The sequence below is a fragment of the Pelmatolapia mariae genome, linkage group LG16_19 (genome assembly GCF_036321145.2).
Source record: "Pelmatolapia mariae isolate MD_Pm_ZW linkage group LG16_19, Pm_UMD_F_2, whole genome shotgun sequence".
Lineage (NCBI taxonomy): Eukaryota > Metazoa > Chordata > Actinopteri > Cichliformes > Cichlidae > Pelmatolapia > Pelmatolapia mariae.
The window spans coordinates 18,783,853-18,809,754 of NC_086241.1; the positions used below are offsets into that span (position 1 = coordinate 18,783,853).

The 25,902-nt window shown below is 42.2% G+C and overlaps 1 protein-coding gene across 1 annotated transcript; it reads left to right on the forward strand.

Annotated features, from left to right (window-relative positions):
• Positions 1–110: 110 nt before the first annotated feature.
• Positions 111–24,278, forward strand: dop1b (DOP1 leucine zipper like protein B). The gene is made up of 38 exons (XM_063497293.1): positions 111–301; positions 3,821–3,998; positions 4,450–4,631; positions 4,718–4,888; positions 6,132–6,321; positions 6,437–6,535; positions 7,178–7,301; positions 7,409–7,518; positions 9,148–9,259; positions 9,350–9,470; positions 9,594–9,713; positions 9,877–9,985; positions 10,219–10,455; positions 10,543–10,847; positions 10,926–11,329; positions 11,412–11,683; positions 13,072–13,224; positions 13,395–13,495; positions 14,248–14,438; positions 14,553–16,140; positions 16,260–16,359; positions 16,460–16,651; positions 16,901–17,023; positions 17,111–17,245; positions 17,341–17,396; positions 17,500–17,604; positions 17,798–17,864; positions 17,952–18,111; positions 19,410–19,492; positions 19,578–19,687; positions 19,765–19,914; positions 20,448–20,509; positions 20,721–20,849; positions 20,954–21,090; positions 21,179–21,234; positions 21,325–21,468; positions 21,592–21,724; positions 23,244–24,278. The coding sequence occupies exons 2-38, from the start codon at positions 3,861–3,863 to the stop codon at positions 23,499–23,501; spliced, it is 6,927 nt and encodes a 2,308-aa protein (XP_063353363.1). The 5' UTR covers positions 111–301; positions 3,821–3,860; the 3' UTR covers positions 23,502–24,278.
• Positions 24,279–25,902: the final 1,624 nt, after the last annotated feature.

Genomic DNA, 25,902 nt, shown 5'->3' on the forward strand with positions numbered 1-25,902 from the left:
GCAAGAAGGCGAATATTTACATTTACCGACTACACTTTCCCGGCTCCCACCCCTTCTTCTTCTCTGTGAGGAAGTGAGCGCCTGGTTCTGGATCAGCTGATCAGCCATAGGAGATCCCCGCCCCGTTGCGAGAGTCAGCCCTGGTGCTCCGGGTATGGTTGTTTTCACACACACATCCTTTTTTTCCTGTGAGCGGCTTTTGCCTGGAGGATGCACCATCAGGACCGGACTGTCTGCCGCTCGTGTCTGAGTGCTGTGAAGCGACCGTGGCCCCGCGCATCTCGTGCTGCTTTCTCTGTCGGTGAGTCATTCATGCAGCACGTAGCTAGCTGATTTTGTTTGCGGCGGGGTTCTTTGCTTTAACACTATGCGCTTTGTTATTATAACCAAAGAAACCCTAACCAAAGAAAACAAATGTGATTTTCCTGTGACGTTAGGAAAAAATAGGAAAATCCTATTTTTAGGATTTTTATCTGCTTACCTATGGGGAAAAAACGTGTCTGACTACTCTTTAATATATTTCCTAGCCTGTAAGGTAGTGATAGTATCATGCAGGTTTTGGTCTGAAGTCGTGCTGTTACATAATCTGTAGGCTCTAATGCTACAGTGTACTTACAGGCTAAAGGCTGCTGCAGCCAACTGTTATTTGGCCACATTTCATGCTGCATCCACAGCCTCTTTCATCATCATCATCATATGCGCCAGCACCGTCACGTTAAAGCCTGCTGTGGCCGTGTTGGTGGTGGTGTTAGTCAGCTGACGGGGCTTGTTGTGTGGCTTGGAGCGTGCGTCCACCCTCAAAGCACACACTCTCAAAGCACACACACTCCTGTTCCTGTAGAAATGCACGGGTTTATCACACTTGCTGTTTTTGCCGATACTTACAATGAGGAAGTGAGAATTTAAACTTTGTTCTGCCCGACCTGCACAATTTGGTTATCAAGCTGTCACTTGTGATTCTCTAGAATGCTTTTTTCCCCCAGTTGCTACGCACACAGACACACACTCAGAGTATTTGCAGGCAGAAGTATGACTAAAAACACGTTAAACTGGTCAAAGTTTTTAGAGTTATTTGTCTTCTAATTGAAACCCTTCTAAGTTCTGTTAGTGGGGAGAAAAACCCGCACTTTGAAACATATCATCAGTCCAATGATCGGCCTGTTTTTTCTTGTCACAGATGTACACAGTGATGTTTTTATGACCAGCAGTAAGAATCCGCACTACAGAAATGACGATGTCTGAGGTCATTTAGCAAACCTGGCACCACTGCAGGACACTTTATGTATTTAAAACGTGTCACCACTTTTTGCATGACATTAGACTAATGTAAGATCCTATACTGGGGGCACTTTGCATAACGTTTTAGCTATGCAGAGGGAGGGAATTGTGGGAATGCACAAGGACCGTGCATTCCTGCATTCCATTCCACCAAGATGATCTAGTGAACAGGTTGAATTACAGTTATTTGAAAAGTTTGAACAGGAAACAGAGTGACAGCAAAGTTCACACAGAAGAGGAAGAGTTTAAAAAACATTGAAGACCACAAAAAGCTCAGACGAGAAGCACAGGAAATGACTGCAGTGACTTCAGTCTTTTTAATACTCCATTCCACATATTTTTGTCACTGTTCCCAAATTACAGTACACAACTATAATATGCAGACGCTGGTTTGTGTTTGCATGTTCTCTCTGTGCCTGCATGTATCCTCCACAGTCCAAACACTCTTATGTTAGGCCAGCTGATGACTGTCTGGTTGTCTGTCTCTGTGTTAGCCCTGTGGCTGAGTGGTGATCTATCAGGACCAATTTTGCGAAGGGGCTTCATGAGAAACTGGGACTATTGTGGAGGGCCACACCGATAAGGTGAGCTCATATACCCAGTTTCTCATGCGGCATCTTGGAAAATTAATTGCCCACCGCTGGTTCTGGATCAACCACCCCCACCATGCAACCCTGAATTGGATAAGATGAGAAGCATGGATAGATAAATTCACCAGTTTCATCCAAGAGTATTTTTAAAGAGACCAAAAAAGGTACAATTGAAAGATTTGGGTTTTGTTTGTTTTTTGCTGTTTAAAGAAGAAATGCATTTTTAGCTTTATTAAACTAATTGTAAAAATCACCAACCAGGGTTTTTTTTTTCCTTTGAAAGGCCAAAACTTAAAGATGACACCAATATTTGTATATGTAGGATTATGTTTACTCATATTTCAAATCTACTGGCCAGTTAGCCTACACAGCTTTGTGGAGAGGCCAGTGTTTTTCTGTTTTGTCTGTTGTGTGTACTTTTTTCTTTTTAAATTTGCTAAATGTTCAAAGAAGAGCCTTTAAAAAGTTTTTATTATTTATTTTCAGAAATTTAATTTAAATATGGGGCAGTGGGTTTATTTAATAGCCTAACGCAGTGAAGACTCTGTTGTCCAACAACGTGTAAAACACTTCACTGATCACAATGAAGTGAAGAAAAGCCAAAATGTAATATGCCCATATCCTCCTGAGAACCGAGGAAAGGGGAATCTTCCCATTGAACGTTTTTTGTGGTTTCCTTCCTCTTTGGAGCTAAAAGAAGCCACCCAAATGCATGAGATATCAATGGAAAGCACAGGGTTTCCTCTATTTAGTACATCAGGACTTAGTAGGGTGGCTCAAATAAGTCAAAAGATATAGACCAAAAACAAACGTCAATTACAGAGGACATAAATGAGTAGGCTCGTTGTCAGGACGATATGAGAAAGCAGGGTCTCAGGTGATCACCGCGTCCTCTGGACATGAAATAACCTCAACTCTTTCACATCCTCACTCAGTCAGTCTAAAGCTGGGTTTGTCTCTTTTTCACTGGTGTCCTAGTCAGAGTAGTATTGGTAGGCTTTAACATTTTGTCTTTTATTAGATATGAATTCTTTCAATCAATTCCTAAATTTTTCTAGGTTATAAATCTGCCAAATGGCAAGTGATTTTCCCCGTGAATGAACTGCCGTCCTGAGCATGTGCTCGGGAGGGTGTTTACAGTGGTAAAGCCCTCTTAGATCAGCCACAGGGAGTCCAGATGCCCGTGCTTCTCTAATCCTGCCTTCCTGCTCCCCCACCCATCCCTTTGTTTAGCTATATTTGAATACATAATATGCACACGTATTCACAAGCCACTGTCTTTACCGCAAAAACAAAGCAGGTAATAACTGGGCTTTACCGGTGGAGCATTAATCAACGTAAGGGCCAGACATTTCCCTCAAAAGTTGGTGGAAACTGAAACACAGTTTCAGTGTATTTATTCAACAGGTGGTCCAAAATCAAACTCTTAAAAAAAAAAAAAATCTTAATCTTCCTTTGTGTCTGTAGGCCACTGTTTGCTAGCAAGTTTTCTCTGCTGAACCTAAAAGCTAAGCGAGCTGCAATGTTGCCCCATTTTTTTTTTTTTTTGCTTCCCCAGAGGCCCAAAAATCAATTAATGCTGTTCTAAATTTTCCTGTAGACAAGAGAGATGCAAAGTGCATCTCTTTGTGTGTTTTTAAGCTCAGCTCTTTGCATGTTTTTCTGCGGCTGTGCTCGCAGGGCTGCACAGTTTGTGTTAGAAAGAGTCCTCCTCCTCAGACTGAGAGACAGGTCAGACAGCCGAACACCGAGCAGTCATGAATGAGGGCATTTGTCTCCGTTGCCTCAGAGCTCGCGTATGTCAGTGAACAGAGCTAATTGGATAATTTTATCTGGAATAAACAAGCCTCAGAGGCTGAGGACATCCAGCAGGTTTCACACACATTTATGCTGCTACTGTTTTTTTGTTTTTTACTTTTTTCCCTCAAAAACTCATTTGCCATTTTTACCAGAGATATTATGCTGATGATGCTGGGATCAGACTAAAGTATCATGGATCCTGAGGAGTTGGAACTTCAGAATGACTACCGTTATCGTAGCTATGCGGCAGTCATCGAGAAAGCGCTGCGAAACTTCGAGTCTTCGAGTGAGTGGGCAGATCTCATCTCGTCCCTGGGAAAGCTCAATAAGGTACAGTCTGAATGTGCAGAGATGACATGCTTTTAGCTTCTTTTTTTCATGTCTTCCTGGTGATGACATTTTTGTTTCACCGCTGCTACCTGTCTTTCAGTTCCCTATAGTTATGCATTAGTTCTCATTTCCCACATAAAAACTCTCCCTATGTGTTTAACAGCTTTATAACTAGTAATAAATGAGCTACTGTCCTTTTTTCAGTACAGCAAGATGTTGACTTTGGAGTGTCTGTGTGTGCTGATGTCGAACAGTTGGAATGCGAGGGAGAAATTTACCTGATCGATTTAAAACTGTAAATGACTTTAAGCACAAAATCCTTTTTCTGAAGTGTAATCTGTGTGGGGGTTTAGTTTAGTTGTCGTGTTTTGACAGGTTCTCACATTTCCTCTTAACGGTGTTCGCCATCATCTAAAGAGTTTTCTTATTATTTTCTCTGCATTTGAAACAGGCCCTACAGACTAATCTGCGATACTCCCTCTTGCCCAAGAGGCTGATCATAGGGAAGCGTCTGGCTCAGTGTTTACACCCGGCCCTGCCCAGCGGTGTACACCTCAAGGCTCTGGAGACCTATGAGGTCATTTTCAAAATCATTGGAACAAAATGGCTGGCCAAGGATCTGTTCATTTACAGGTAGAAAAACCAAACCTTTGATGCTTAAAGAAAAACATAAAGAGTTCATAAGTTTACTTGAGCCTGTGTGTTTTTGTGCTTTTTAGTTCAGGATTGTTCCCACTTTTGGCCCACGCAGCCATGGCAGTAAAGCCCGTCCTGCTGACGCTGTATGAGCGTTACTATCTCCCGCTGCAGAAGGCTTTGCTGCCCAGTCTTCAGGCTTTCATAACAGGTCTCCTACCAGGCCTGGAAGAAGGACTGGAGGTTTATGACAGGTACGTAGCATAAAAAGACAGTTTATTATGATTGAATTCCACGTATGCTGTTAGCACCTACAAGTTCACCAAATCCGAAGATGAAAGTAGAAATGCAAGACATCTCTTTGCACCTCTGAAGGAACAAAGACATTTGCATTTTCAGGGTTTCTCATGGTGTTTGTTGTAATACACATTTTGCTTTTAAAATGGAACAGCATGCATCTGACAAGCAAACCATCCAGATCTGGGCGCCGTGGCGAGCCCTGTGAATAAGGGAGGGGCTTTAGTATAATTCTGGAATTATTTATGAGATGCTATCAAATATTTTACAATTATACAGTTTTGAAAAAATGAAAAAGAACCCCATACATGATTTAAGTTTGGTTGTTGTTCCTTAGAAATTTGCCTCCATGTGCAGCTGATCACCGCTCCCAGCGCTCCTGCTACATTTGGATCACTGCCTGGAAGTTCCAAACTGATCCCTCTTTAGGAACAAATTTGCAATTCATCCATCCTGCATCCTGTTCAGTTTTCTGGCCGCACCAACACAATCATCACTAACCACAGTCCCCTCACAATTTTATATGGATACCTGTGACCGTCTCCTTTTCTACAACGTGAGATTCAGGCTGAACGTGGTCACCGTCCCGATACAGTGGACCAAATCCAGCGTGGGTCATGAAAAACAAATAAATAAATCTTTAGGTACTGATCCAAAAATGGCAGGAATGCTGAAAGTGGTGTGCGCAAGGATGGCACTTCAAAAAAGCACAAAACAATATAAAAATTAAGTAATTCAAGTTTGCTGTTTATGCATGCCTTCATTACACTTTTGCTTCTCAGCTGACCTAATGCAGTAGAGCGAGTCCTCACTTTACCGTTTTTCTGTTTGCTCACTCAGACATGCATTGTCAACATTTCAGCTTTAGTCTAACCATAAATGCCTTTTTTATTGTTTGTTTTGCACTAATGTACACAGCACTGGATGTAGACAGGAAAAACAGTCAAAAATTATTCAGGACTTAACTTGCGGCAGAAGTTTCACAAGTGAAAATTATGTTGTGAGTCACTGGGCTCCACAGGACCGTGTCCTGACTAATCATTCTTTCTATACTCAGTCAGTGGATATCATTGGTCAGCACTGACAACAACACTGACGTGACATCACTGACTGCAATGTAGAAATATAGATTTATAATTGTACGTGTTGCTTTGTGCATGTCACTGAGTTATCTCCACTTTGTGCCCTTCTGCTGTCAAGGACCGATGCTCTGCTGGTCAAGTTGTCACTGCTCGTGGGTCAGCAGGTCTTCTATGGTGCCCTGTGGGGAAGCATGCTGGTCACCCCTATGGTGCGGCTGCCTGCGTCCGTCTTTATAGTCACACATTTTGACCGAATGGCCTCACTGAGCCAACAAGCGTACATGCTAGGCTACGATCAGCGCGTAGTGGTGAGTGCCTCTGCACATGAAATCCTTACTTATGGGTACAATTCATGTCACTTTTCTTCCCTTTTATTTTTTACAATTCATGCTATCGAATGTCTGAACTTCTTTCTGTCTACAGGTGAAGTCACTTTGTCTATCTCTGCAAGATTCAAATGCCTTGGTGCAGAGGAACACACTTGAAATCCTGCTCTACTTTTTCCCATTTGCAACATGCCTGGTAGGCACTCCTTGTGTTTTCTTTTGTTTTTTTTACTTTATATCTTTAACACTAAGCAAACTAAGTGCATTTGTTATCCTAATCTAAGACCTGTTTCCAGTTTTATGTCCAAAGAAAACAATTTGTTTATAACCAGTCTTGTTTCTATTCATTATCACAGCATTTTGTGTACCAGTGCTTAACAGTCTGGTGAGACAGTCAGTTAATCCAGTTATCTAAACACAGCAAGCACGCGTCTGTGTCGTATTCATTCTCCGTTCACTTGTGGAAAAAGTCCATCGGATGTTGGCATTTTAGTGCTTTGTTTTTCCTTCCAAATAATTAAGTTGAAATAATTGAGTTAAACTGTAAAACATGATGCTCTTTGTGCTCATGATCCAGCGTTGGCTGAAAATTTTAAGCATTACAATCAATGAATGTTTTCATGATCAACACAAATGTAAGGCAAAAACAAATATATTAGATTTGGGGTTGGGGGGGTGGGAATTGCACCCTGTGATGTCTTTTTCAACTTTTCAGACTCTCAAATCAAAGACAGACTATACCGAAACACGTGTATCATGTTTATGGTAATACTGTTATAGTATTAGGACTTTTTTTGTTGTTGCTCGGCTAACTGTGCATCTTCCTGTTGTTGGCTAGAACCCAGCAGAGCCCACCATTGCTTTGAGCTTTGAAGACATGATCACAGTGGTCTCTGCAGCGTCACTCACGCTGCTCAGAAGAGACATGTCCCTCAACAGACGCCTCTACGCCTGGCTTCTAGGTCCTTGTCATCAGAATATACCAGAGTGAAAATTCATGCGTACCACCGTTTGGCAAAATTGCCTGGTTCACTTACACTTCTCATCTTTATATGTGTGTCATTTCCAGGGACGGATATAAAAGGAGGAATGGTGGCTCCACATCCCGAGCTCTCCACCACCATGGAGGAGCATACAGCATTTTACTTCAGCACCTACTCCAGGGATTTCCTTGTGAAGGTAGCTAATGCATTTAATAGCAAATAGGCACAGAAAAAACATCAAGAATACACAAAAACATATTGTATGCATGTTTGCTTTTTAGTTTACACATCAAATATATGTTTCTTAATCCAGTAGCTGGTTTACTTAACCTAAAGGCTGGGGGTAAACAAAAAGAAACAGGTGGTGTGGATGTTTCAACCATATCACAAATTACGTCTAACCATCACTGACTGGCATGTTAGATCTTGTGTTAAACAGTTTTTTATGGAGTCTTCTAAAAATGATTGCAAACAGTCCTCCACAAAACCTCTGTTTAACTAACTGCATTAATAAAGCAGATGTGTAGTGTATTTACCAAAACTGTAAAATGACCATAAATGAGAGGAAGTTGCTCATGAGAAGGAAGTAAAAATGAGTATGAGTGGCTGGTTGACTGTTTTATGGAGGTTTAGTAGTTTCAAATTGCTTCTGCTGGTACACCGCAGAGATTCCTGTAGTGAAACTTGGAGCAAAGTTGTTATTTACATTTGTTGAAGGTCTCACTCGGGTGTGATTTCCCGTTAGCCTGATGTGTAGTACTAATAAAGTCACGAGCCACCACTCACTTCTTTATATTTTGGTAGAAAAATGAGAAGTGGGTGCAGTGATTTATTGAAGCATGCGCAAACATACATGGAAATATAGTAAAATATAAAAGACAAAAATTGACTGTGTACAATGAGCTTGAAAGGCTGTTTTTCTTTTCATCACTGTTTTAAGTAGTCCTTGGGAATTGCTTTTACAGTCCAAGCAAAATATCAAAAAATGTGGAGAAATTAATGATATTAATTAACAATGTGGATAATAATAATACTTAAATAAATAAAATACAATTAATCCTAAAAAATTTTTAGCAAGCACTTAAGGTTCTGTGACAGTAGCTTGATCACCAGACCTGAAGCAACAGACTACTACAGTACTAAACTTCAGCTAGGTCAGCTGAGGTCAATGTTACAACTGAGACTGAAACTGTGTTGGAGTTTTCACCACTGAAAGGAAGGCAGGAGTCCATCATCTAAACAGACCGTTTTCTTAGTCTGACAAGTAGGATTGCATTGTAGTGGCCTTTTTGTTTTTTTCTGGTTATGCAGTTTAAGATTATTTTACATTAAATATTGAAGCTAAGTGGCATACCTGCTCATGCCGTGGTTTGTGAGACAGTGAATACTTGGAAGTAAAAATAGCATTTACACATTTGTCTCATCTTTCACTGCATCCCATGTGTTCTCAAGAGGAATGGAACAAAAGGAGGATACAAGGATACCGAGAATATTAAGCAGTGTAACTTATTTAATTTCAAATGAAAAAGATCCGTTCATATCTCATTGAAAATGAGATATAGTGAAACGAGGGGTTACAGAATAAGAGTAAGAGATACTGCGGTGTATCTCTGACATGACTTGATTTGCAGGTCACATGTTGTTTAAACCTCTCACTAAGTAGCAATAAAATATGTGCTCTTCATCAAAGAATGGTATGCATCGGTTAAGCGTCTGCTTTTTCTCACATGACTTAAACAGGTGAGGTAACCTGTTTAAACTGTGCATCAATAGATGTTTGTCACATGTTTCTCTAAGTCTCATTTGTTTATGTCTCTGACTTCAGGCTCTGATTAACATCCTCAAACAGAAGGATGTGAATAGTGACCCGGAAAATGTGACTACTTACCTCAGGCCCTTTCGCATCATTATCAGCCTGCTCGATAAACCGGAGATAGGTAAGCAGCATGTGTGCAGTACACAAAAACGTCAAAATTCTGAATTACTTTATCAACCACTTATTTGATAATAGTCATACTTCTCCTCAGGTCCGCCTGTCTTGAGCCGTGTGTTGTTGGAGGTGGTCCGAGCTTTCTACAGCTACTGTCGAGAAATGCTGGGAGAGGAAAGCATCACCAGCTCAGGACTCTCAGGCAACCAGCTAGCTAGGTAAGAGCACAAAATGGTAAAACGCATGAACTGCATGTTCACTGCTGATTAAAGAGCATGTGACAAAACTTCAAACGCCGAGATGAATCCAAAAACATGCTTTCTTGTGTTTTCCCTCCACAGTAAGATAAAAGAGAATAAGAATGCATCAGAAATCATAAAGACGGTGAACATGCTCGTGAGTTCCATGAACAGCGAATATCTCTGGGAGTACATGACTCGACGCTTCTGCGCCTCTCTCGGGTACGAGGATGACGCCGAATTCTTGCATGGGAAATTCTAAAAAGCTAAAGGCTGAGTCAAACAAATAACTAGTGCCAAGATTATATGCAGCGTGTATGTGAAGATTTCTTGTTTGCTGTCAAACATCACCTTACAAGGATCATTGTTTCTCCCTCTACTCTAGCAACAAGGATGACCCACCAACCCCTCCTGAACAGGACCGCAGTCATCCCGCTCCCTCCGTCTCAGAGATGTCCAACCTCATCATTTTCCTGCTTGATGTTCTTCCTCTGGTAAATGGCACAAACATCTGCACATCATTGCTGATCTATCTCTGTGAAGGCTGTCGTCAACAGCTCAGGGAGATGTGATCTAAATTTTAGATCAGAGTCAGCATCAGCCAGTCGGTATTTTAGAACTGATTGGATTATTTGCCAGAAAGTCACAGAAAAAGCAATCGCAAGTCAGTCTCACGCATACACCCATTCATAAACAGCACAATCATCATGTTTGTTCTTTGCAACAGGAGCTCCATGCAGACATCCAGTCACATTATCTTCCTGAGATGCTGGGCACCATGCTGCGAACCCTGTGCAGTCACATCAACGCTGTTTGCCTGGAAGACGTCACACAGGGACTGCGCGCATGCTTCAAGGTCCTCAGTAAGATCCAGATGCCTGTGGCTTACATGGATGTTGAGGCAGGGGCGCAGGCAGAGGAGACGGAGTTACAGTCACTGAAAGAGGAATGCGCAGAGACTCAGGTTTGGCATCCAAGATGTCATGTCTCTTTAAAAATTACACCCGTGAAGTTTGACTGTACCTCATTATGTCAATTATATTCTGTCTAGGATAAAGAGAATGAAGGAGAGAAAAGCGGCTCCCCCGGTCAGGCTGACGAGAATCACGAGGATGAAGAGATAAACAGAGGCGTTGAGGCAGAGACAGCAAACGGTGTTTACCCAACACTCAGGTCTGAGGACAGCGGATTAGGTATCAGCGCCTCACCCTCAGAGCAGCACCTGCCACCAGGGGTCACGATGGGGACTGAGGAGAATGGAGTTTTCAAAGAAGGCGAAGGAGTGTGGAGAAGGGGGGGCAGTATAGACACCATGGCCCAGTGTCTGCAGGACATCCTGGCCTTCATAACCACAAGGTGAACATCTGAGCCGGTTGTAGTCTAAATGATCATCATGGGCCGCTTTTATTAACTGTGATTTCTAAATATTCGCAGATACTTGTTGGTGCAAGTGGAGGATGTCAGGGGACCAATTGAAGAGCCTCATCCTGACCTACGTGCTTCCTCTGTAGATCAGAAGTCTTTGTTGGTGAATGTGGGTGGGCGTGAAATCAAAGACAAACTGACGGAGCTGTTCACGCCAAATAAACGTAAATCCCGTTCCTCTTCTGACACCCGGGTCTCAGCAGCCTCTGCTGAGAAGAAAAGGGATCATGGGCATTTAGGGCACCTGGACTGGTCAGCTGGTTATATGCCCCGCGGCAAGGCAGAGATCTCTGAGGCCTGTCGACAGGCCTTCATCGCCACCTGCCACCTTCTGCTGGAGTGCACTACCTTCCCCATTTACCTAAGTGAAGAGGAGACTCTAGCTTTCCACACAGACATGTTTGGTAACACAGGTCAGCGCATAGATGTGTGTGTTAACACCGCTGTCAGTTATCCTACAAAGAGGGATGACTAACAACTCTTCTTTTTCATCAGGTTATCAAGTGGACAGCCTCCCAGTGTGGCTGAGGTCCTTAATGACTCTGTGCTGCCTGTCCAGAGACTACAACATCCAGCACACTGCAGTGGCTTCCCTACTGGAACTGATCAACCACTCCCAGTCCTTAGCACTGGTTATTCAGGACAAGCAGAGACGCTACCAGAGCTCTGAGTCTAACCCACTGAGTGGGCGGCTGCAGATGGTCACTGTGCCACCCATCTACCCTGCCCTGCTACGCACCATAGAGAAGGGCACCGACTTCTATCAGGTTAGGTTTTCATTCATTCGAATCTTGTTCTAACTTAGCGTAAATGGGCTGATTTACATTATAAGACAGTAGAAAAACAGATGAAAGATCCTTAGCAGTAAAAGTATTATTAAACATTTAAAAAGGCAAATTTATAAATAAATAAAACCGCAAAAGTAATGAAATGTATTCCAAATCCATGTCGTGAGTCAAATAAAACAATGTAAGGTTTAGTAAGATAAGATTGAATTAGACTTAATTTGCATGTGTTTTTAAGTTACACCAACATCTTTCAAGTTAATGCAAAGTGTTTATTATTAGCTACCAAGATCTCTGTAAGGGCAGCTGTGGTAAGAGGAGGAAATGTGAAGGAAAACTTAGAGTTAAGAGAATAAACTGCCTTCAAGAAATCTGCTGGATTTGAATGAGATAATTGGATAAACTAATAATAAATTACACGTGTTCATTTGTTTCTAAGCTGCCTAAATGCAAGCCAGTAGCCAGACTGCCCAGTACGGAGTGGTGTTGCAGGGTCAGTACTGTAGCAAGAAGCTTCTAGGTGCAAGTACTTTGGTCAACAAGAGCTTTTACTGTGCCTGTGTGGGTTTCCTGTGTATGCTGGCATCCACTCGCAGTCCAAAGACATGCTTGTTAGGCTATTGGGTCATTGAGTCAAACTAGCTATGGATGTGAGGTAGAAGTGCATATAATAAAGCACTGTGTGAATGTATGGGTAGCTTGTAGTCTAAAGCTGAGTGACTAGAAAGGTTCATTATGAATGCCAGTCCATTTCTGTTTTCATTACTTGTCAACACTGCAGGCTGTATTTCTTTCTTATGTTAGAGTCCCAGGTACTCGAGTTTTCTGTGCTCTGTTTCTTGTTTCTCTAAGCCAGGTTCTTATCAACCTCCGATTTTTATTTTTTTTAAACTGTGAGGCAATTCACCGTCATGGATCTCAGCAGTATCACAGAAATGTATTAATTTCTATCACACTGCATAATTCCTGCTTGCCCGATGATGCACTGATGGATGTGTTTATTGAGGCTTTGAATGTGTACAAGACTGAGAGTCAAAACAATTACGTGGTTTTTAAATTTATATACTCGTACTGAGTTGCCTCTGACATATGTCTTCCATACAATAATAATTAAGACTAAAACTAAAACTGAAACTGATATAACTTGAACTCATTAAAATACAAAACTGTGCTAAGTATCTGTAATCAACAGATGATTCAAGGAGCTACCCTCATCGAATCTTTGAATGAAATTCAGTCTAATCACCATATCATCAGCACGTTTGAGATTAATTTGGTCTTTTTGGTTTGTGATTTCTGCTTCTTCTTCTTCTTCTTCTTTTTTCTTATTATCGTGTATTTTCCGTTTCTTTTTGCTCGTTTTTACTCAGAGGGTGTCTCAGGTGCTGTGGAGTCAGCTGGACACGGAGAGGCGAGAGCAGCACATTTCCTGTGTGGAATTGTTCTACAGGCTGCACTGTTTGGCTCCATCAGCATCCATCTGTGAGGACATCATCTGCCAGGCGCTGCTGCACAAGGACAAGGTATCTGTGCCTGCGGACCTGCTTCGCTGCATTTTTTTCTTTCACATATTTACATTTTTATCTCTTTATGACATGTTTCAGTTTAACTAGCTCATCATGCAAATGCGCCCGGTGGACGATGTGACAAGTTGAGCAAATAAGTGAAAGTTTTGTATGTTTGCTTTCCTCAGGCAGTAAGGCTGGAAGCACTACACCGCTTCACAGTGCTGTGGCACCTCACTCGGGAGATCCAGACCAACAGGACCATGTCCCTCAGTCGTTCCTTTGACCGGTTAGTACATCGGACAGAAATAGTGGATGGTTTGGTTATAAATGGTCTGGAAATAGGTGCTAGTTCAAAAGTGGATTAACCTGACACTCTTTGGCATCAGCAAGGTAACAGTTAAACAGCATGTAAATGCTGCTTTGAAAGATCAGCTTGAACATTGGCACTTTAGTTTTTCCCACAGAGAATGTTTACACAGCCGCTGACTGCTCCCTAATGTGAATATGTAATACAACAGGATGTAAAATAGTAGAGTGTGGTATTAAGTGGGAAAGCTGTTCAGTTTGGGATCCTTGATTTGGATTTCCTAAGTTTGCTGTGAGTCATGTGGGTGTTGATGTTGAATTTTTTTTTAACATTCTTGCATTCTTATGTGTGAAATATATTGTTGTTCAAGTGCTCCTGCAGTTTTTAGTGTGGTCGTGTGCCAAATTAATAAAATAATCATAAAATTTACTCAATTAAAAGAGAGAGGCTTGCAGTTGATGACAATGAGAAACTGTTTGAGTAACGGTTGTTGGTGGCTTCCTAAAGAGGCCCAATTTTGTTCATGTGAAGCTCCATGCTTTTATTCTGGAAGTCTACTAGAGCAGCTTTAGATGATTGATAGTTCAAAATTTTCCTTATTTAACTTATACTTGGTTGCGCCCACTTGGTTTACTTCCCTTCCCATTCCCTTTCCTCTGATTTGCTGCCCCTTTGAAACAAAAGGTTTGCTTACTAAGATTTTGAAATGCGTGTTTCTTCCTGTCTCTTAGATCTCTCTGTGTGGTGGTGGACAGTCTGAGCTGTACCGATGGCTCAATAAGTGCAGCAGCTCAGTGCTGGCTGGTCCGGGCTCTGTCCCTCAGTGATGTCATCCGGGTCCTGGAACCTATTCTGTTGTTGCTGCTGCATCCCTCCACTCAGCGCTGCTCCATTCAGAGCATCAAACAGAATGTTACTGCTGGTAAGTGCGTTTTTCAGCATGTGTAGTTTTGGCGATGAAATGAAACCTTTTAGTTGGTCTTATGCTTTTGGTCCTGTTCATTTATGCTGAGCTAACACGTCCATCGTTTTTAAGGTAACCTGAAGATTTTAAACAGTAGAAGTCGAAGCTCAAGCAAAACCTCAGGATCAGTGGACACAATGGCAACAGAAGTCACCACCTTAAATGTCCTGAACATTGTGGACCGAGAGTCCTTGTGGGCAGAGTTGGACAGCGGCCCAGATCCTGCAAAACCACCGGACAGCTTAGTGGCATCCAGGAGCGAGAGTGAAGAGACGGAAGAAGGAGAGGAAGAGGACGGAGAGGAGCAGGAGGAGGCTGAAAGTGAACACACTGAGTCAGCTGACACCAGCGGTGCTCAGGTATCCACAGAGAACACCAGCTCAAGCTCGACTTCATATCCCAGCATTGAGGAAGGAGGCATGGTCAACGGGCTGCGGAGGGTTGAGTCCGGGCACACGCAAGCATCTGATTCACTGTCAAGTGAAGATGAGGAGGACTTGGAGCTGGAGGCCATGGCCAAGTCTCGCTTGTTAAAACAGGAACGCGAAAAGAGAGAAGCCATCGACTCCCTGTTCCGCCACGTGCTGCTGTACCCTGTGGCGGGTGGTTGGCGCCATCTGCTCCAAGGCTTGGGGCTGCTGGACAGCTTGATGAGGAGCAGTGCTGAGTGCCCTCTGGTGGATGCTCTCTCCTTCACCTCGCTCGACACGAGCTCCGCTGCACATTTAAACCTGGTGTCTAACCTTCTGCAGCGTCACCAACAGGCCCAAGATGGCAAGAACTTCTACGGCTGCCTCCTTTCCCCTTCCTCCACTCCTTCCGCAGCCCCGTCCCTGCTCATTGAACTGCTGGTTTCATTGTGCCTGCGATTCCTTCGCTCTCATTACCCTTCCTATCTGAGCCTGAGTCCCCTTGACCTGCAGGGGAACAGAGAGGTTCAGGTGAAAAGCGTGGCGGTGTTGACCCGCATTGTGAACCAGCTCTGCTGCACAGCGCGAGGACAGGATGCGTCCAATATGGAGTCCATCCGCAGACTCCTCTCTGGTTGTAAAGTGCAGCAGTATGCTCTGCTTACACTTTCTGCATCTATGTACATTAGCCAGAGGGGGACAGACAAGGGACAATCTAAAGGTGTGGAGCTGCTAGAGGAGCAGGGAGGCCTGTCGGAGGAAAGTCTGGTGAATCTCGGGGCAGGAGGTGGACAGGAACAATACCCATTACAGATGGAATTGCTCAACCTTCTCCAGGCTCTAATAGTCCTGGAATACCACGTGTGGTCAGGTAGAGCTGCCTCAACAGCTGGGCCGGGCGGGACACCTGGCCAACCAGGGGAGACTCGTGAATCATCACCTGCCAGCACCCCCCTCGCTCGCGAGTGGCAGACTGCAGTCCTTTTCCAACAGTCTATCAAAGCAGCCCAGTACGTCCAAAGCCACCCGATCACAGCCCAAGGCATGTTTGTTTCTGCTGCAGCCAGGGCTCTGCAGCCACAATACGGCTATGCCATGCACCCCCACTGGGTGTCGCTGCTTTGCTCCTCTCTGCCATACTTGGGACGTTCATTAGGCATCATTGTCACTCCGCTCATCTGTCAGATCTGCAGAAACCTGGACGAGCTCGTCAAGCTGTATGAGCATGATGGAGGAAAGGCAAACCAGAGGTAACCTAAATACACAGGATTTAACAGGATATGATAATAGGAATTCCTAGAATGGCATTTTGAATATTAGTTGTACGTTTAATGCAACGTTTTCTTTCTTTCTTCTGACTTTTTACCAGTCTGAGTAGTAGAAAGGAGAACATTGCCCCTGATTACCCACTGACTCTGTTGGAGGGTCTGACCACCATTACACACTATTGTCTACTGGACAACAAAAGGGTAAAAAATAGAGCACTTACATAAACACAGATACAGTATGTACTTTTTACATCTACAACCACTTAATGCTCATTTTATTTCCTCTCTGGCTTTCCGTCAGTCCCTCGTAGCCTGCGACCCTGTGGATGTCCGTAACGCACGCAACGCTGTGATTGAGGCGCTGCCGCAGATGCTCAGTAGCATGGCATTGTTATGGGGCGTGGTCATGAGGGAAGAGTTTCAGCGGCGTGCATCAGACTCTGGCCAGAGCAGCAAACACACTTCTACCTCTGTTTATTTCAGAACGACCAAGGTGTGTATTTGCTGTGTGACACATGGAGCATGTGCATATTTTGAAGATTTTTATACTCGTTTTATTTTATAAAAGTCGAAAAGTGGGGAAATTGGCAATAGCCGTAAGCTTTTCTGTGCAGCACTGAGTTTCATTCTCAGTGTTGGAACTATGTTAACTGTAGACTGCATCACTGGAGCCTGTCATTAATGCCGCATGCATTGTTGAGGAAGTCATGAACTCATCCAGTCACAATGTTGCCATTTCTAGGTCTTGCGGCAGCGGATACTGGAGTTCCTGCTCCCTCTAACTGCTCAGTATGGCGTTCAGGTAATGGCGTCACTTGGAGTCGTGTGGAGCAACAGGAAGAGTAAAAGGAGGCACAAAAACAAAGTAAGACCTACAGTGCGCATGGAAACGATGAAAGGGCGTTCATATCCGAGTCACTCGGTGGCAGCTTCACACTCTGTTCTCCTTCAGGTTTTGCCCGTAGCCAGCGAGCCTCGTCAGACCATCGTGGAGATGGTGAAATCACTGAGCACTTTGCACACAGACACTGTCCTTCATTTGGTCAAAGAGGTGGTGAAAAAACCACATCAGATCAAAGGAGAACAGGTACAAAAACACAGGTGCATGGAAAGACATTTAAGATTTGTAATTTGTAAATTTCTTCAATCTTTTTTTTTCTTTCCCATTTTTCTCTCCATCAGAAGTCGACACTGGTCGATATCCCCATGTTGCAGTTCAGCTTCACCTATATCCAGAGGTATGAGCAAGAAAATAGTTCAAGTACATCCAAGGCTTTATATAGATCAGAATAACGTTTTAAAAATACTCCCATTTGAAACCATTTCTTCTCCTCTACATAGTACTTCAGCTCAGGCTCTGCAGGAAAACATTGCACCTCTCCTCAGTCTGTTACGGGAGTCTGTTCAGCTCAACCTGGCTCCCCCTGGACATTTCTTACTGCTGGGGTCAGTTCTCATCTTAACTTGACTACCAGTAGTATTTATTACATCTTTTTAAAAGTAGGATTATTAATTCTCCCACAGAAACTGATGTAGATGCTTCGATGTATACGCTTCAATGTATTAAATCTTGTTCATATTTAACTTGTTTGTGTCAGTTGGGAGGATTTGATGTTTAGTAACAGATTCTCTCTTGCAGAATCCTGAATGACTTTGTCAACAGGCTCCCTAACTTGGACAATAAGAAGGATACTAGAGATCTGCAGGTGAGATGCAGTGTGCTAATGTAAGTGAAAGCAGTGGATTGACTCAGTAAGCAGGTGCAAGTGTTTAATCATTTAATTGTTGCACAGGAGGTGACTCAGAGGATCCTTGAGGCAGTAGGTGGGATTGCAGGGTCATCTCTGGAGCAGACTAGCTGGCTCAGCCGTAGCCTTGAGGTCAAAGTTCAGCCTCAAGTGTGCCCGGAAGCTGATGAGCCAGATGACGGTGACGGGGATGGCGACCATTGTGGTAACTTTCTTTGACAAATGCATGCATGTGTCATCTTGGCTGTAATACGGCCATTTGCCTGTTGCTTGAGGAAAGTTAAGACATGGGTATAAATGCAGGCCTCAGTCAGGTTGGACCTAGCAGAGATTGCTAACCGCCATAAAATAAGCTTGAGGCTGTTGAGTTCACAATTTATTAATTTTTTTTATTTGTTGCATTTCACATCTGAATGTCCTTGAATCCCAAGCCCAGCTTCCTGCCTGAATGGGCATATTTCTTTTCGTTTAAAGGGGGGCCTATTATAATTTTCCGCTTTTATTAAACTGAGTAATCGTTTAAACTCAAATGGCATCATCATTCAAAATCTATGGGAGCAGTGCAGACATACAGTAAATGTTATATGGGCATTTTATTATGAGTCTATATCCAGTTCAGGGCCACGGGAGGGCTACACCCTGTCAGCAGTCTTTCAAAGAGCACTTTTTTCAGTTGTAGATAAGTTATCTAAAGTTCAGTAGCAGGACCACACCCCAAACACTCCCCTTCCTTTTGTATCAAACTTACCCCACATCTCTGTTTGTTTTCATTTAGAAGAAGAATAGCCCTTTATTGTCCTTGCGCATGTACAACGAAATTGGGTGGGTTGGTGTATAATCATTTGTCTACATGCCGTTCAAACCAAGCAAAGAAGGTTTTGAGGTCCTCTGCTGTCGGAGGTTTGGGGGCTCTGGCCTTTGTAGTTATTTAGAGTTTGGGTACCTCTCCACACTTGTCAGGGGTTGCTGTCAGTGAGGAGGCCCTCTATCCCCCTCCTGTAGGCCTCCTTGGCCTGTTTGATGCCCCTCCTCGGGTTGGCTCTGGCATTGCTGTACAGAGTTCTGATCGGACCCTGTACTTCACTCGTTATCCAAGGTTTTCAGTTAGTGACAAAAACTATCTGGGTTTTCCCATATCACATTTTCTACACAGCACTTAATGGAAAAATGGAAAACCTGAGTGAAGGTCCCCAGGTCCTGCTGTTCAAACATGAACCAGTCTGTCCAATCAGAGCAGTCCTGTAGTTGGAGGAGAGCATCATCTGGCCATGTTTTAATGACACAGGTGTTTGTTTTTCTTTCACATTACGGGCTGGGGTCCATGATAGCAAATCATTGCTTGAGGGTTCTTGTCTACTTTATTTTTTACTTTAATACTGTTGTAACATTGCTTTGCCATTCTAGATTCAAAGCACCCACATTGTCAGGCGTAGTGGCCACAGCACCCACGCACCTCTTAGTACAACTAACAAACTATCTTGCTGTTCTTTCTGTTCTTGACAGAGTCAGCAGCTCAAGCTAGCACCATGGTCTCCTCTTCTGCTCCCTCAGTTTACAGCGTGCAGGCTCTTGTACTTCTGGCTGAGGTGGGATTTTATTTGTTATTAAATAAATAGATTCATGGTTTGTCTGTGCTTCAGGCACTATTTAACACACTTTCTAACCATGTAGATCTTGGCACCGCTTCTGGACATGGTGTATCGCAGTGACGAGAAGGAGAAAGCTGTTCCTCTCATCTCACGTCTCATGTACTATGTTTTCCCCTACTTGAAGAACCACAGGTAACTTGGACAATGTTAACACCTTTGGTCTCATAGGGCTTAATGGAATCCTTTAACTTTAACTTTTTCTCCTGCAGTGCCTACAACATGCCCAGCTTTGAGGCGGGTGCACAACTTCTTAGCAGTCTGAGTGGGTATGCCTATACCAAAAGGGCCTGGAAGAAAGAGGTCTTTGAGCTTTTCATGGACCCCCTCTTCTTCACAATGGATGCCTCTTGTGCACACAGGTTAGTAATATTTGTGTGTTGGATGTCAATTTTTAATACACAAAAGTATTTACTTTCACTTTGAGATGCCCCATTAGTGTCATATAACAGCTATGTACTTTTTATTGCAGTACAGTTTTTTTGTTTTTTTTGCATAAAAAGCCTCGAGATGTACAGATTCAAAGGTGGGGGCCTAGGCAAGAAGATTTCAGCACATTTACAAGAGCAAACCTTAATTCTAACTATATTTAGGCTTTCTTAAGACTTGAAAAAGATGCTTACTTTGCATCTAATTCAAAGAACATATAAAAGGATGGATTAATTTAAAAAAAAAAAAAACTAACTTTTCCCTTGTTTAACCCCGGAGAACCCATGGGGTCAAATTTGACCCCATGGTTTCCCTAGAAAACCAATGGGGTTGGCTCTGACCCCATGGGTTCTCCAGGGTTAAATTTCATGTGAATCTGTTACAAGTTTGAAATTATATTACACATATAACTTTGACATCACCAGCCTCTAATGTCTGCTGCTTGCCTGTTCTGTGTTTTCTGTAGTTGGAAATCCATTATTGACCACCTGCTGACTCATGAGAAGACCATGTTTAAAGACCTCATGAGTGAGTACAGCCTCCAGGAGATGTTTAATTCTGGAAAGACACTGAAAGTATAAAAGTGAAGCTTTTGTGTAATAAAAGAGTTCAGGACACTCAAGGATTCAAAGTGATGTGCAGACACAAAAAAATTTGAACAGAACAGTCGCAGTGTCACTTTTAATAATGTAGTTTATCAATTTAAATGGGCGCTGTTCTCCATTTCCTTGTACTGCAGGCATGCAGAGTAGCTCCCTGAAACTGTTTGCTAACGCTGACCAGAAACCCATGCTGCTGAAACGCCAGGCATTTGCGATGTTCAGCGGAGAACTGGACCAGTACCACCTCTATTTGCCCCTCATTCAAGGTTAGCTGCTGTTACTGGATATTTTTGCAAATTTAAAGGTGATCTAGCTCAATCTGACTCAAAAAACAAGCATAAAACTGTTTTGTTCTTTCTCTTCCTTCTAGAGCGTCTCACGGAGACTTTACGTATGAACCCCAGCCCTGCTGTTTCAGCCCAGATGTTCCTGATGTTTCGCGTTCTCTTGTTGCGGATTTCCACCCAGCACCTGACATCTCTTTGGCCCATAATGGTTACAGAACTGGTAAGAATTCATTTCTCTAAGAACGTGGATTAATACATGGAGCAAACTGTGTTTAGCATCTTTTTTCCTGTCTGTGTCTGTTTTTCAGATTCGCACTTTTGCACGTCTGGAGAAGGCTCTGCAGGTGGACAAAGACAACTCAAAGTGGGTTAATTGTGTTATTGACAAATTCCTGTTTCATTCCACCTTTTTGTTTGTCTAAAAACTTTGCTTTTCTTCTTGTAAATCACCAAGGCTGGCTAAAGTGGTGCGTGGAACCCTTGACAGAAATGGACAGGTTAATTTCTCTCAGGCAGAGTTGGACATGTACCTGTCAGCCTGCAAGTTTCTGGACACCTCGCTGGCTTTTCCCCCAGAGCGGATACCACTCTTTCAGATGTAAGAGAGGAAATGGGGTCAAAAGGGCTTTAAAGCATGCTTAGATATTTTGTGAGATTGACTAATAATTATTAATTTTGTGTGTTTTTGACTCATTTGCATGACTATCTGTTCATCACACAGGTATCGCTGGGCATTTGTCCCTGAGGTGGATGTAAACCGCTACAGTGGTCCAGAAAATACACTGATAGAAGGTGAACAGGAATGCATACCACACATTGTGAGAGTACTAGAAGGAATACAGCAACGCTATGGGGTAAGAACAGTCAATGTTTCCCCAAATTCAAGTGTTTTGAACTTTTTGGAGTCAAACACTCATAATTAGGGTCACTAGAATGGAGAAAAATGGGACAAGATGATCATCTTCCTCCAGCATGCAAGGACGGGAGGCCTGCTTAAGCCCGCATTTTGTTGCATTCTGCGTTAGCATGTTCCAGAAAACAGCTAGAGAAAAACAGGATTTGTTTTGGATCTTAGGAGGGTGGAACCATGCAGGTATCACTACCAACACAGCATTTTTATTTTGTGTGTGTGTGTGTATGCTTAAAAATCACATTCATAAATAGAGCCTGATTAGTGTTCTGCATATAGCTTATTGAGTGAGTCAAAAATACACAACATTGGCACTACAGAATAAAAGTTTACAGTTTTACTGCTGTTTACGTTCTCGGGGTATTTTGGTCTGCTCGGACTTTCCAAGAGGGAAATCCAAGTTGAGGGTGTGTTCCACAAAAAGTTTCCGACATTCGACTTATTCAGGAATGCACCATGTATACTCTGTTGCAGACATGGACAGGTGAGTAGTCATTCCTGCTATACGTCTTTAAAGTCCAGCGTCTGTGGTGCATGTATAGTTGGTGCATTGTAATGTAAATACACAAAAAGTAGGCAGGCACACAGACCGTCACACATCTGACGACGAAATTTATGTCATAGTGGAACCCGAGCAGACCGTAACGGATTCACCAACGTAGAACGTGTAGTCCCTCCTTAACGAGTCATAAGCCAGGTCACAATCACTGCCTCACAGTTCAAATATTTGTGGTCTTTCACACCTCCACTTTTCTATGATTTTCATAATAATCATTCAGAAATGTCTCTTATGTTTCTTGAATAAGCACACAGTCTCACAGCTCTCAAATTTGGATGTAAGTGCTGTTTGTACAACATGATTTCGAGTGGAACAGTGTAAAAGCACAAGCAGCAGCACATTGTTAAACATCATTAATGAACAGATGGTGGGCATCAGCTTCTTGACGGAGCGTCTTTATACTCCAGCAGCAGCACCACCACATTCTGTAGCTTTAGTGACAAATATCAGGCCTGCTTTGTAGCTTTTTTTTAACAGACCAGTAACACTTTTTTAGCCAGTGACGCATATGCGTGAATGACAAAGAGCTTGGTCACCTAGATGGCGTTTGATGTTCTGTCTTGTGGGCAGCGGGGCTCATGAGTGCAGATGCCAATGTAACTCTTGAATTGGAGTTTTTATCAGGAACAAAGTTCAAATAGAGAGCTGTGTTAGATAACACAAAACATGAAAGGCACAGTTGTAAGAGGAATACATATCAGGAGTTAAGTGTCTCACATTTAGTGTATTAGTTTCTCAGAGTTGAAAATCAAAATCACACAATCAAAGTAAAAATGTCAGGGAGGAGGTTTACCTTAAACTTATTATGTTATCTCTATTTTAATTTAAAATATAGTTTAATAGAAGCTATTTGTAATGTTCAGTCATCTCACTCTGATTATGCTGCCCTGTTGCATGATTTCAGACACTGGACGAGCTGAGTGAGGAAACTTCTACTGAGCATTTGGAGTTCCCCCTCCTCCCTCAGCGCTCCCTCTCCTCCATCACCCAGCTGTTGCCTTTCCTTCGCACCCTTTTTAATTCCTTCCAGAGCCCTCCCACCTCCAGTGATCCCGCAACCTACTTCCCTGTTGCAGATTACCCACCCTCCAGTTCACATGCAGTCCTGATGAGGCTGGAGCACATCACAGAAGAAGAGTTCCTCGACTCCATGGAGAGCTAGAAAGCCTTTCATCAACCAGCCATGCAAGCTGAATATGTAAAACGGGCAGAATCAGTGATGACGATGTATTGTGAACTAGGAAAAAAAAGGAAATGTTTTGAGATTTTTCTTTTTAATTTCACTGGAAAACAAAGGGATGTTATTTACAACTGTCTTTTTTTTGGTCTCTGATATGATGGTACTTAACTGTTTATGGAAAATAATTACAAATAATTGGAAAATTCTTCTTTCTGAGCAATTCACATGAGACTGTCCCATTAGCATCTTCTGCTTGCTTTATGACTAAAAACAATTGCCATTAATTATAATAATGGAAACCAACGTAAAGTTACCAACTACGGTTTTTATAAAGCATGCATAAAATAATAATGATTGTTCCTGTGACGATTATTTAACTTTTGCACCAATAGGCAGGTTCCCTTTTGAATAATCTTAATAAGTAATATTGTTCATTTGCATAACTGGTTAACATAAATCTGTAGTACAGCTGTAAACAGGTCTCTCTGACTCAAGAGAATGTGAAGACCAAATGTCTCTTGGTAAAAATTCATTCATTCAAAAGTAATGCTAAGAGTTCTACTGTTAAGTTACTGAATGTGCTTTGTGTATAACAGGGAAATAAACTCTGGTTTTGCTATTTTTGGTGTTCAAGGGAAATTAGCCTTTCTTTGCAGCTGTTCACTGAAAGTTTTTACAACTGGCCATTGTCTTCTCCTTTTCCACAGTGCTAAATGTTTAAGTTATTTTGAATGTTTAAAAGACCAGGTCAGGTTTTAATTTAGCAAAAATAAAATTGAATAAATTAAACATTAAAATTGAGTGCTGTATTTATTTATTTATTCGGCTGTACAGCTTTAAAGTTACATGTTTTGGCGTGTTTGTATTGAAGGAAATTGTTGTGGAGCCTTAACTCTGCAGGGGAGACAGTAATGCATATTTATTTCTCAATAACCTGATGTGGCCCCGAGGCATATGAAATATGGATCAAATAGATTTAAAAATACAGTTTATGGAGCTGTGATTATAAAGTTACTGGCTTGCCCAATATTATTGATTATGGGGAAATTCCAGTTGGTAAGGTTTTACACTGACTGCAAATCTCTAGTTGTCTATTTTGCATTTGTAAAACTATCTCAGTGTGCTGGTGTAGCTCACCAGATGGAGTAGGTTACCCATTTACTGTGTGTCATCCCAGCTTTCCTGTCTTCCTCCATGTCCAACTCAATAAGAGTGACTTTCAGCTCTTCCCTTGTCACAAGGGGTTGCCACAGCAGGTAACTCCACATGTTTGAGCCGCCAGGGTTTTGCACCAGATGTTCTTCCTGACACAATGCTAACAGCATTTATGTCTCTGGCTGTTATCAAACCAGCAATTATAACAGTTGAGACACTGTCCTAGCTTAATAAAGACTAAAAATAAGGGGGGAAAAAACCTGTTTTGACAAAGTTATGATGTGTTATATAAACGTCCTTAGAATGTTACAATCGTGCAATACTTGGATATATTCACATCATTTTCAGTTTGATGCTAATTATGAAACTATAGCAAGCATCTTACATAATGGTGTGACAACAAATGACAAATCACAATATAAGAGAACATCTTACTGTTTCATATAAACGGTGATTTCATATAAACGGTGATTACCACAGTATTACGCACTAAATGTTTCAGTGCAGTGTGAGGTGGTGGCTGACTGGAATGGAGTTTTTAACCTCAATAATTTGGAGAAGTTTCAGTATTTTCCAGACATCCTGTTTGTCTTTGGACTATCAAGTCCAAAGACATACTGATGAAGAAAATAATGTGAAGAATATCTATTTGAGATTAGATCTTCTGATTGGGTTAGCCATGAACAAATCTCATGCAGCCTTTCACTAATCAAGTGAAGTGACCACATTACAGAAAAAAGGAAGTATTTTAAAATTTCATACATTTGTTCAGGCATTTTTGTACACTCCTTGACACAGACAGATGCTCTTCATTAGGTTGGCATGGTATTAAAGTGTTTAACATCTCACAGCAAGGAGGTTTCTGGTCAAAATTCTGGCAGGTGTCAGTGATTCTATATCAGCAGTGAATGTGAAATCGAGTGCTGTATGAATGTATAGTTAAAGCTGTTGACTTGTTGTTGAAAGCACTTTGAGTAATCGGTAGGACTAGAAAAGTAGATTAAATTACGATCCTACCTGTAATGCACAAAGTACATTAAAAAAAGACAAGCTGAAATCCATTTATTCTGAACTAACTGAGAACGAGATCAAAGAAAGGGATGGAGAAGTCATAAAATTGCAAAGGTACCTGAGCTCCTGTTTCAGTGAGTGTGGGAATCGCATGCAAATCCAACACACGCGAGGTTTCATAACACATATTTGAATATACAGACTAGCTTACAATAAC

Bases quoted from the DNA above. Each gene is read 5' to 3' on its own strand.
- dop1b (XM_063497293.1), top strand. From the start codon at position 3,861: ATGGATCCTGAGGAGTTGGAACTTCAGAATGACTACCGTTATCGTAGC. The intron at 4,889-6,131 runs GTACGTAGCATA...TCTGCTGTCAAG, and splicing joins GGACTGGAGGTTTATGACAG to GACCGATGCTCTGCTGGTCA. The intron at 19,915-20,447 runs GTTAGTAATATT...TGTTTTCTGTAG, and splicing joins GATGCCTCTTGTGCACACAG to TTGGAAATCCATTATTGACC.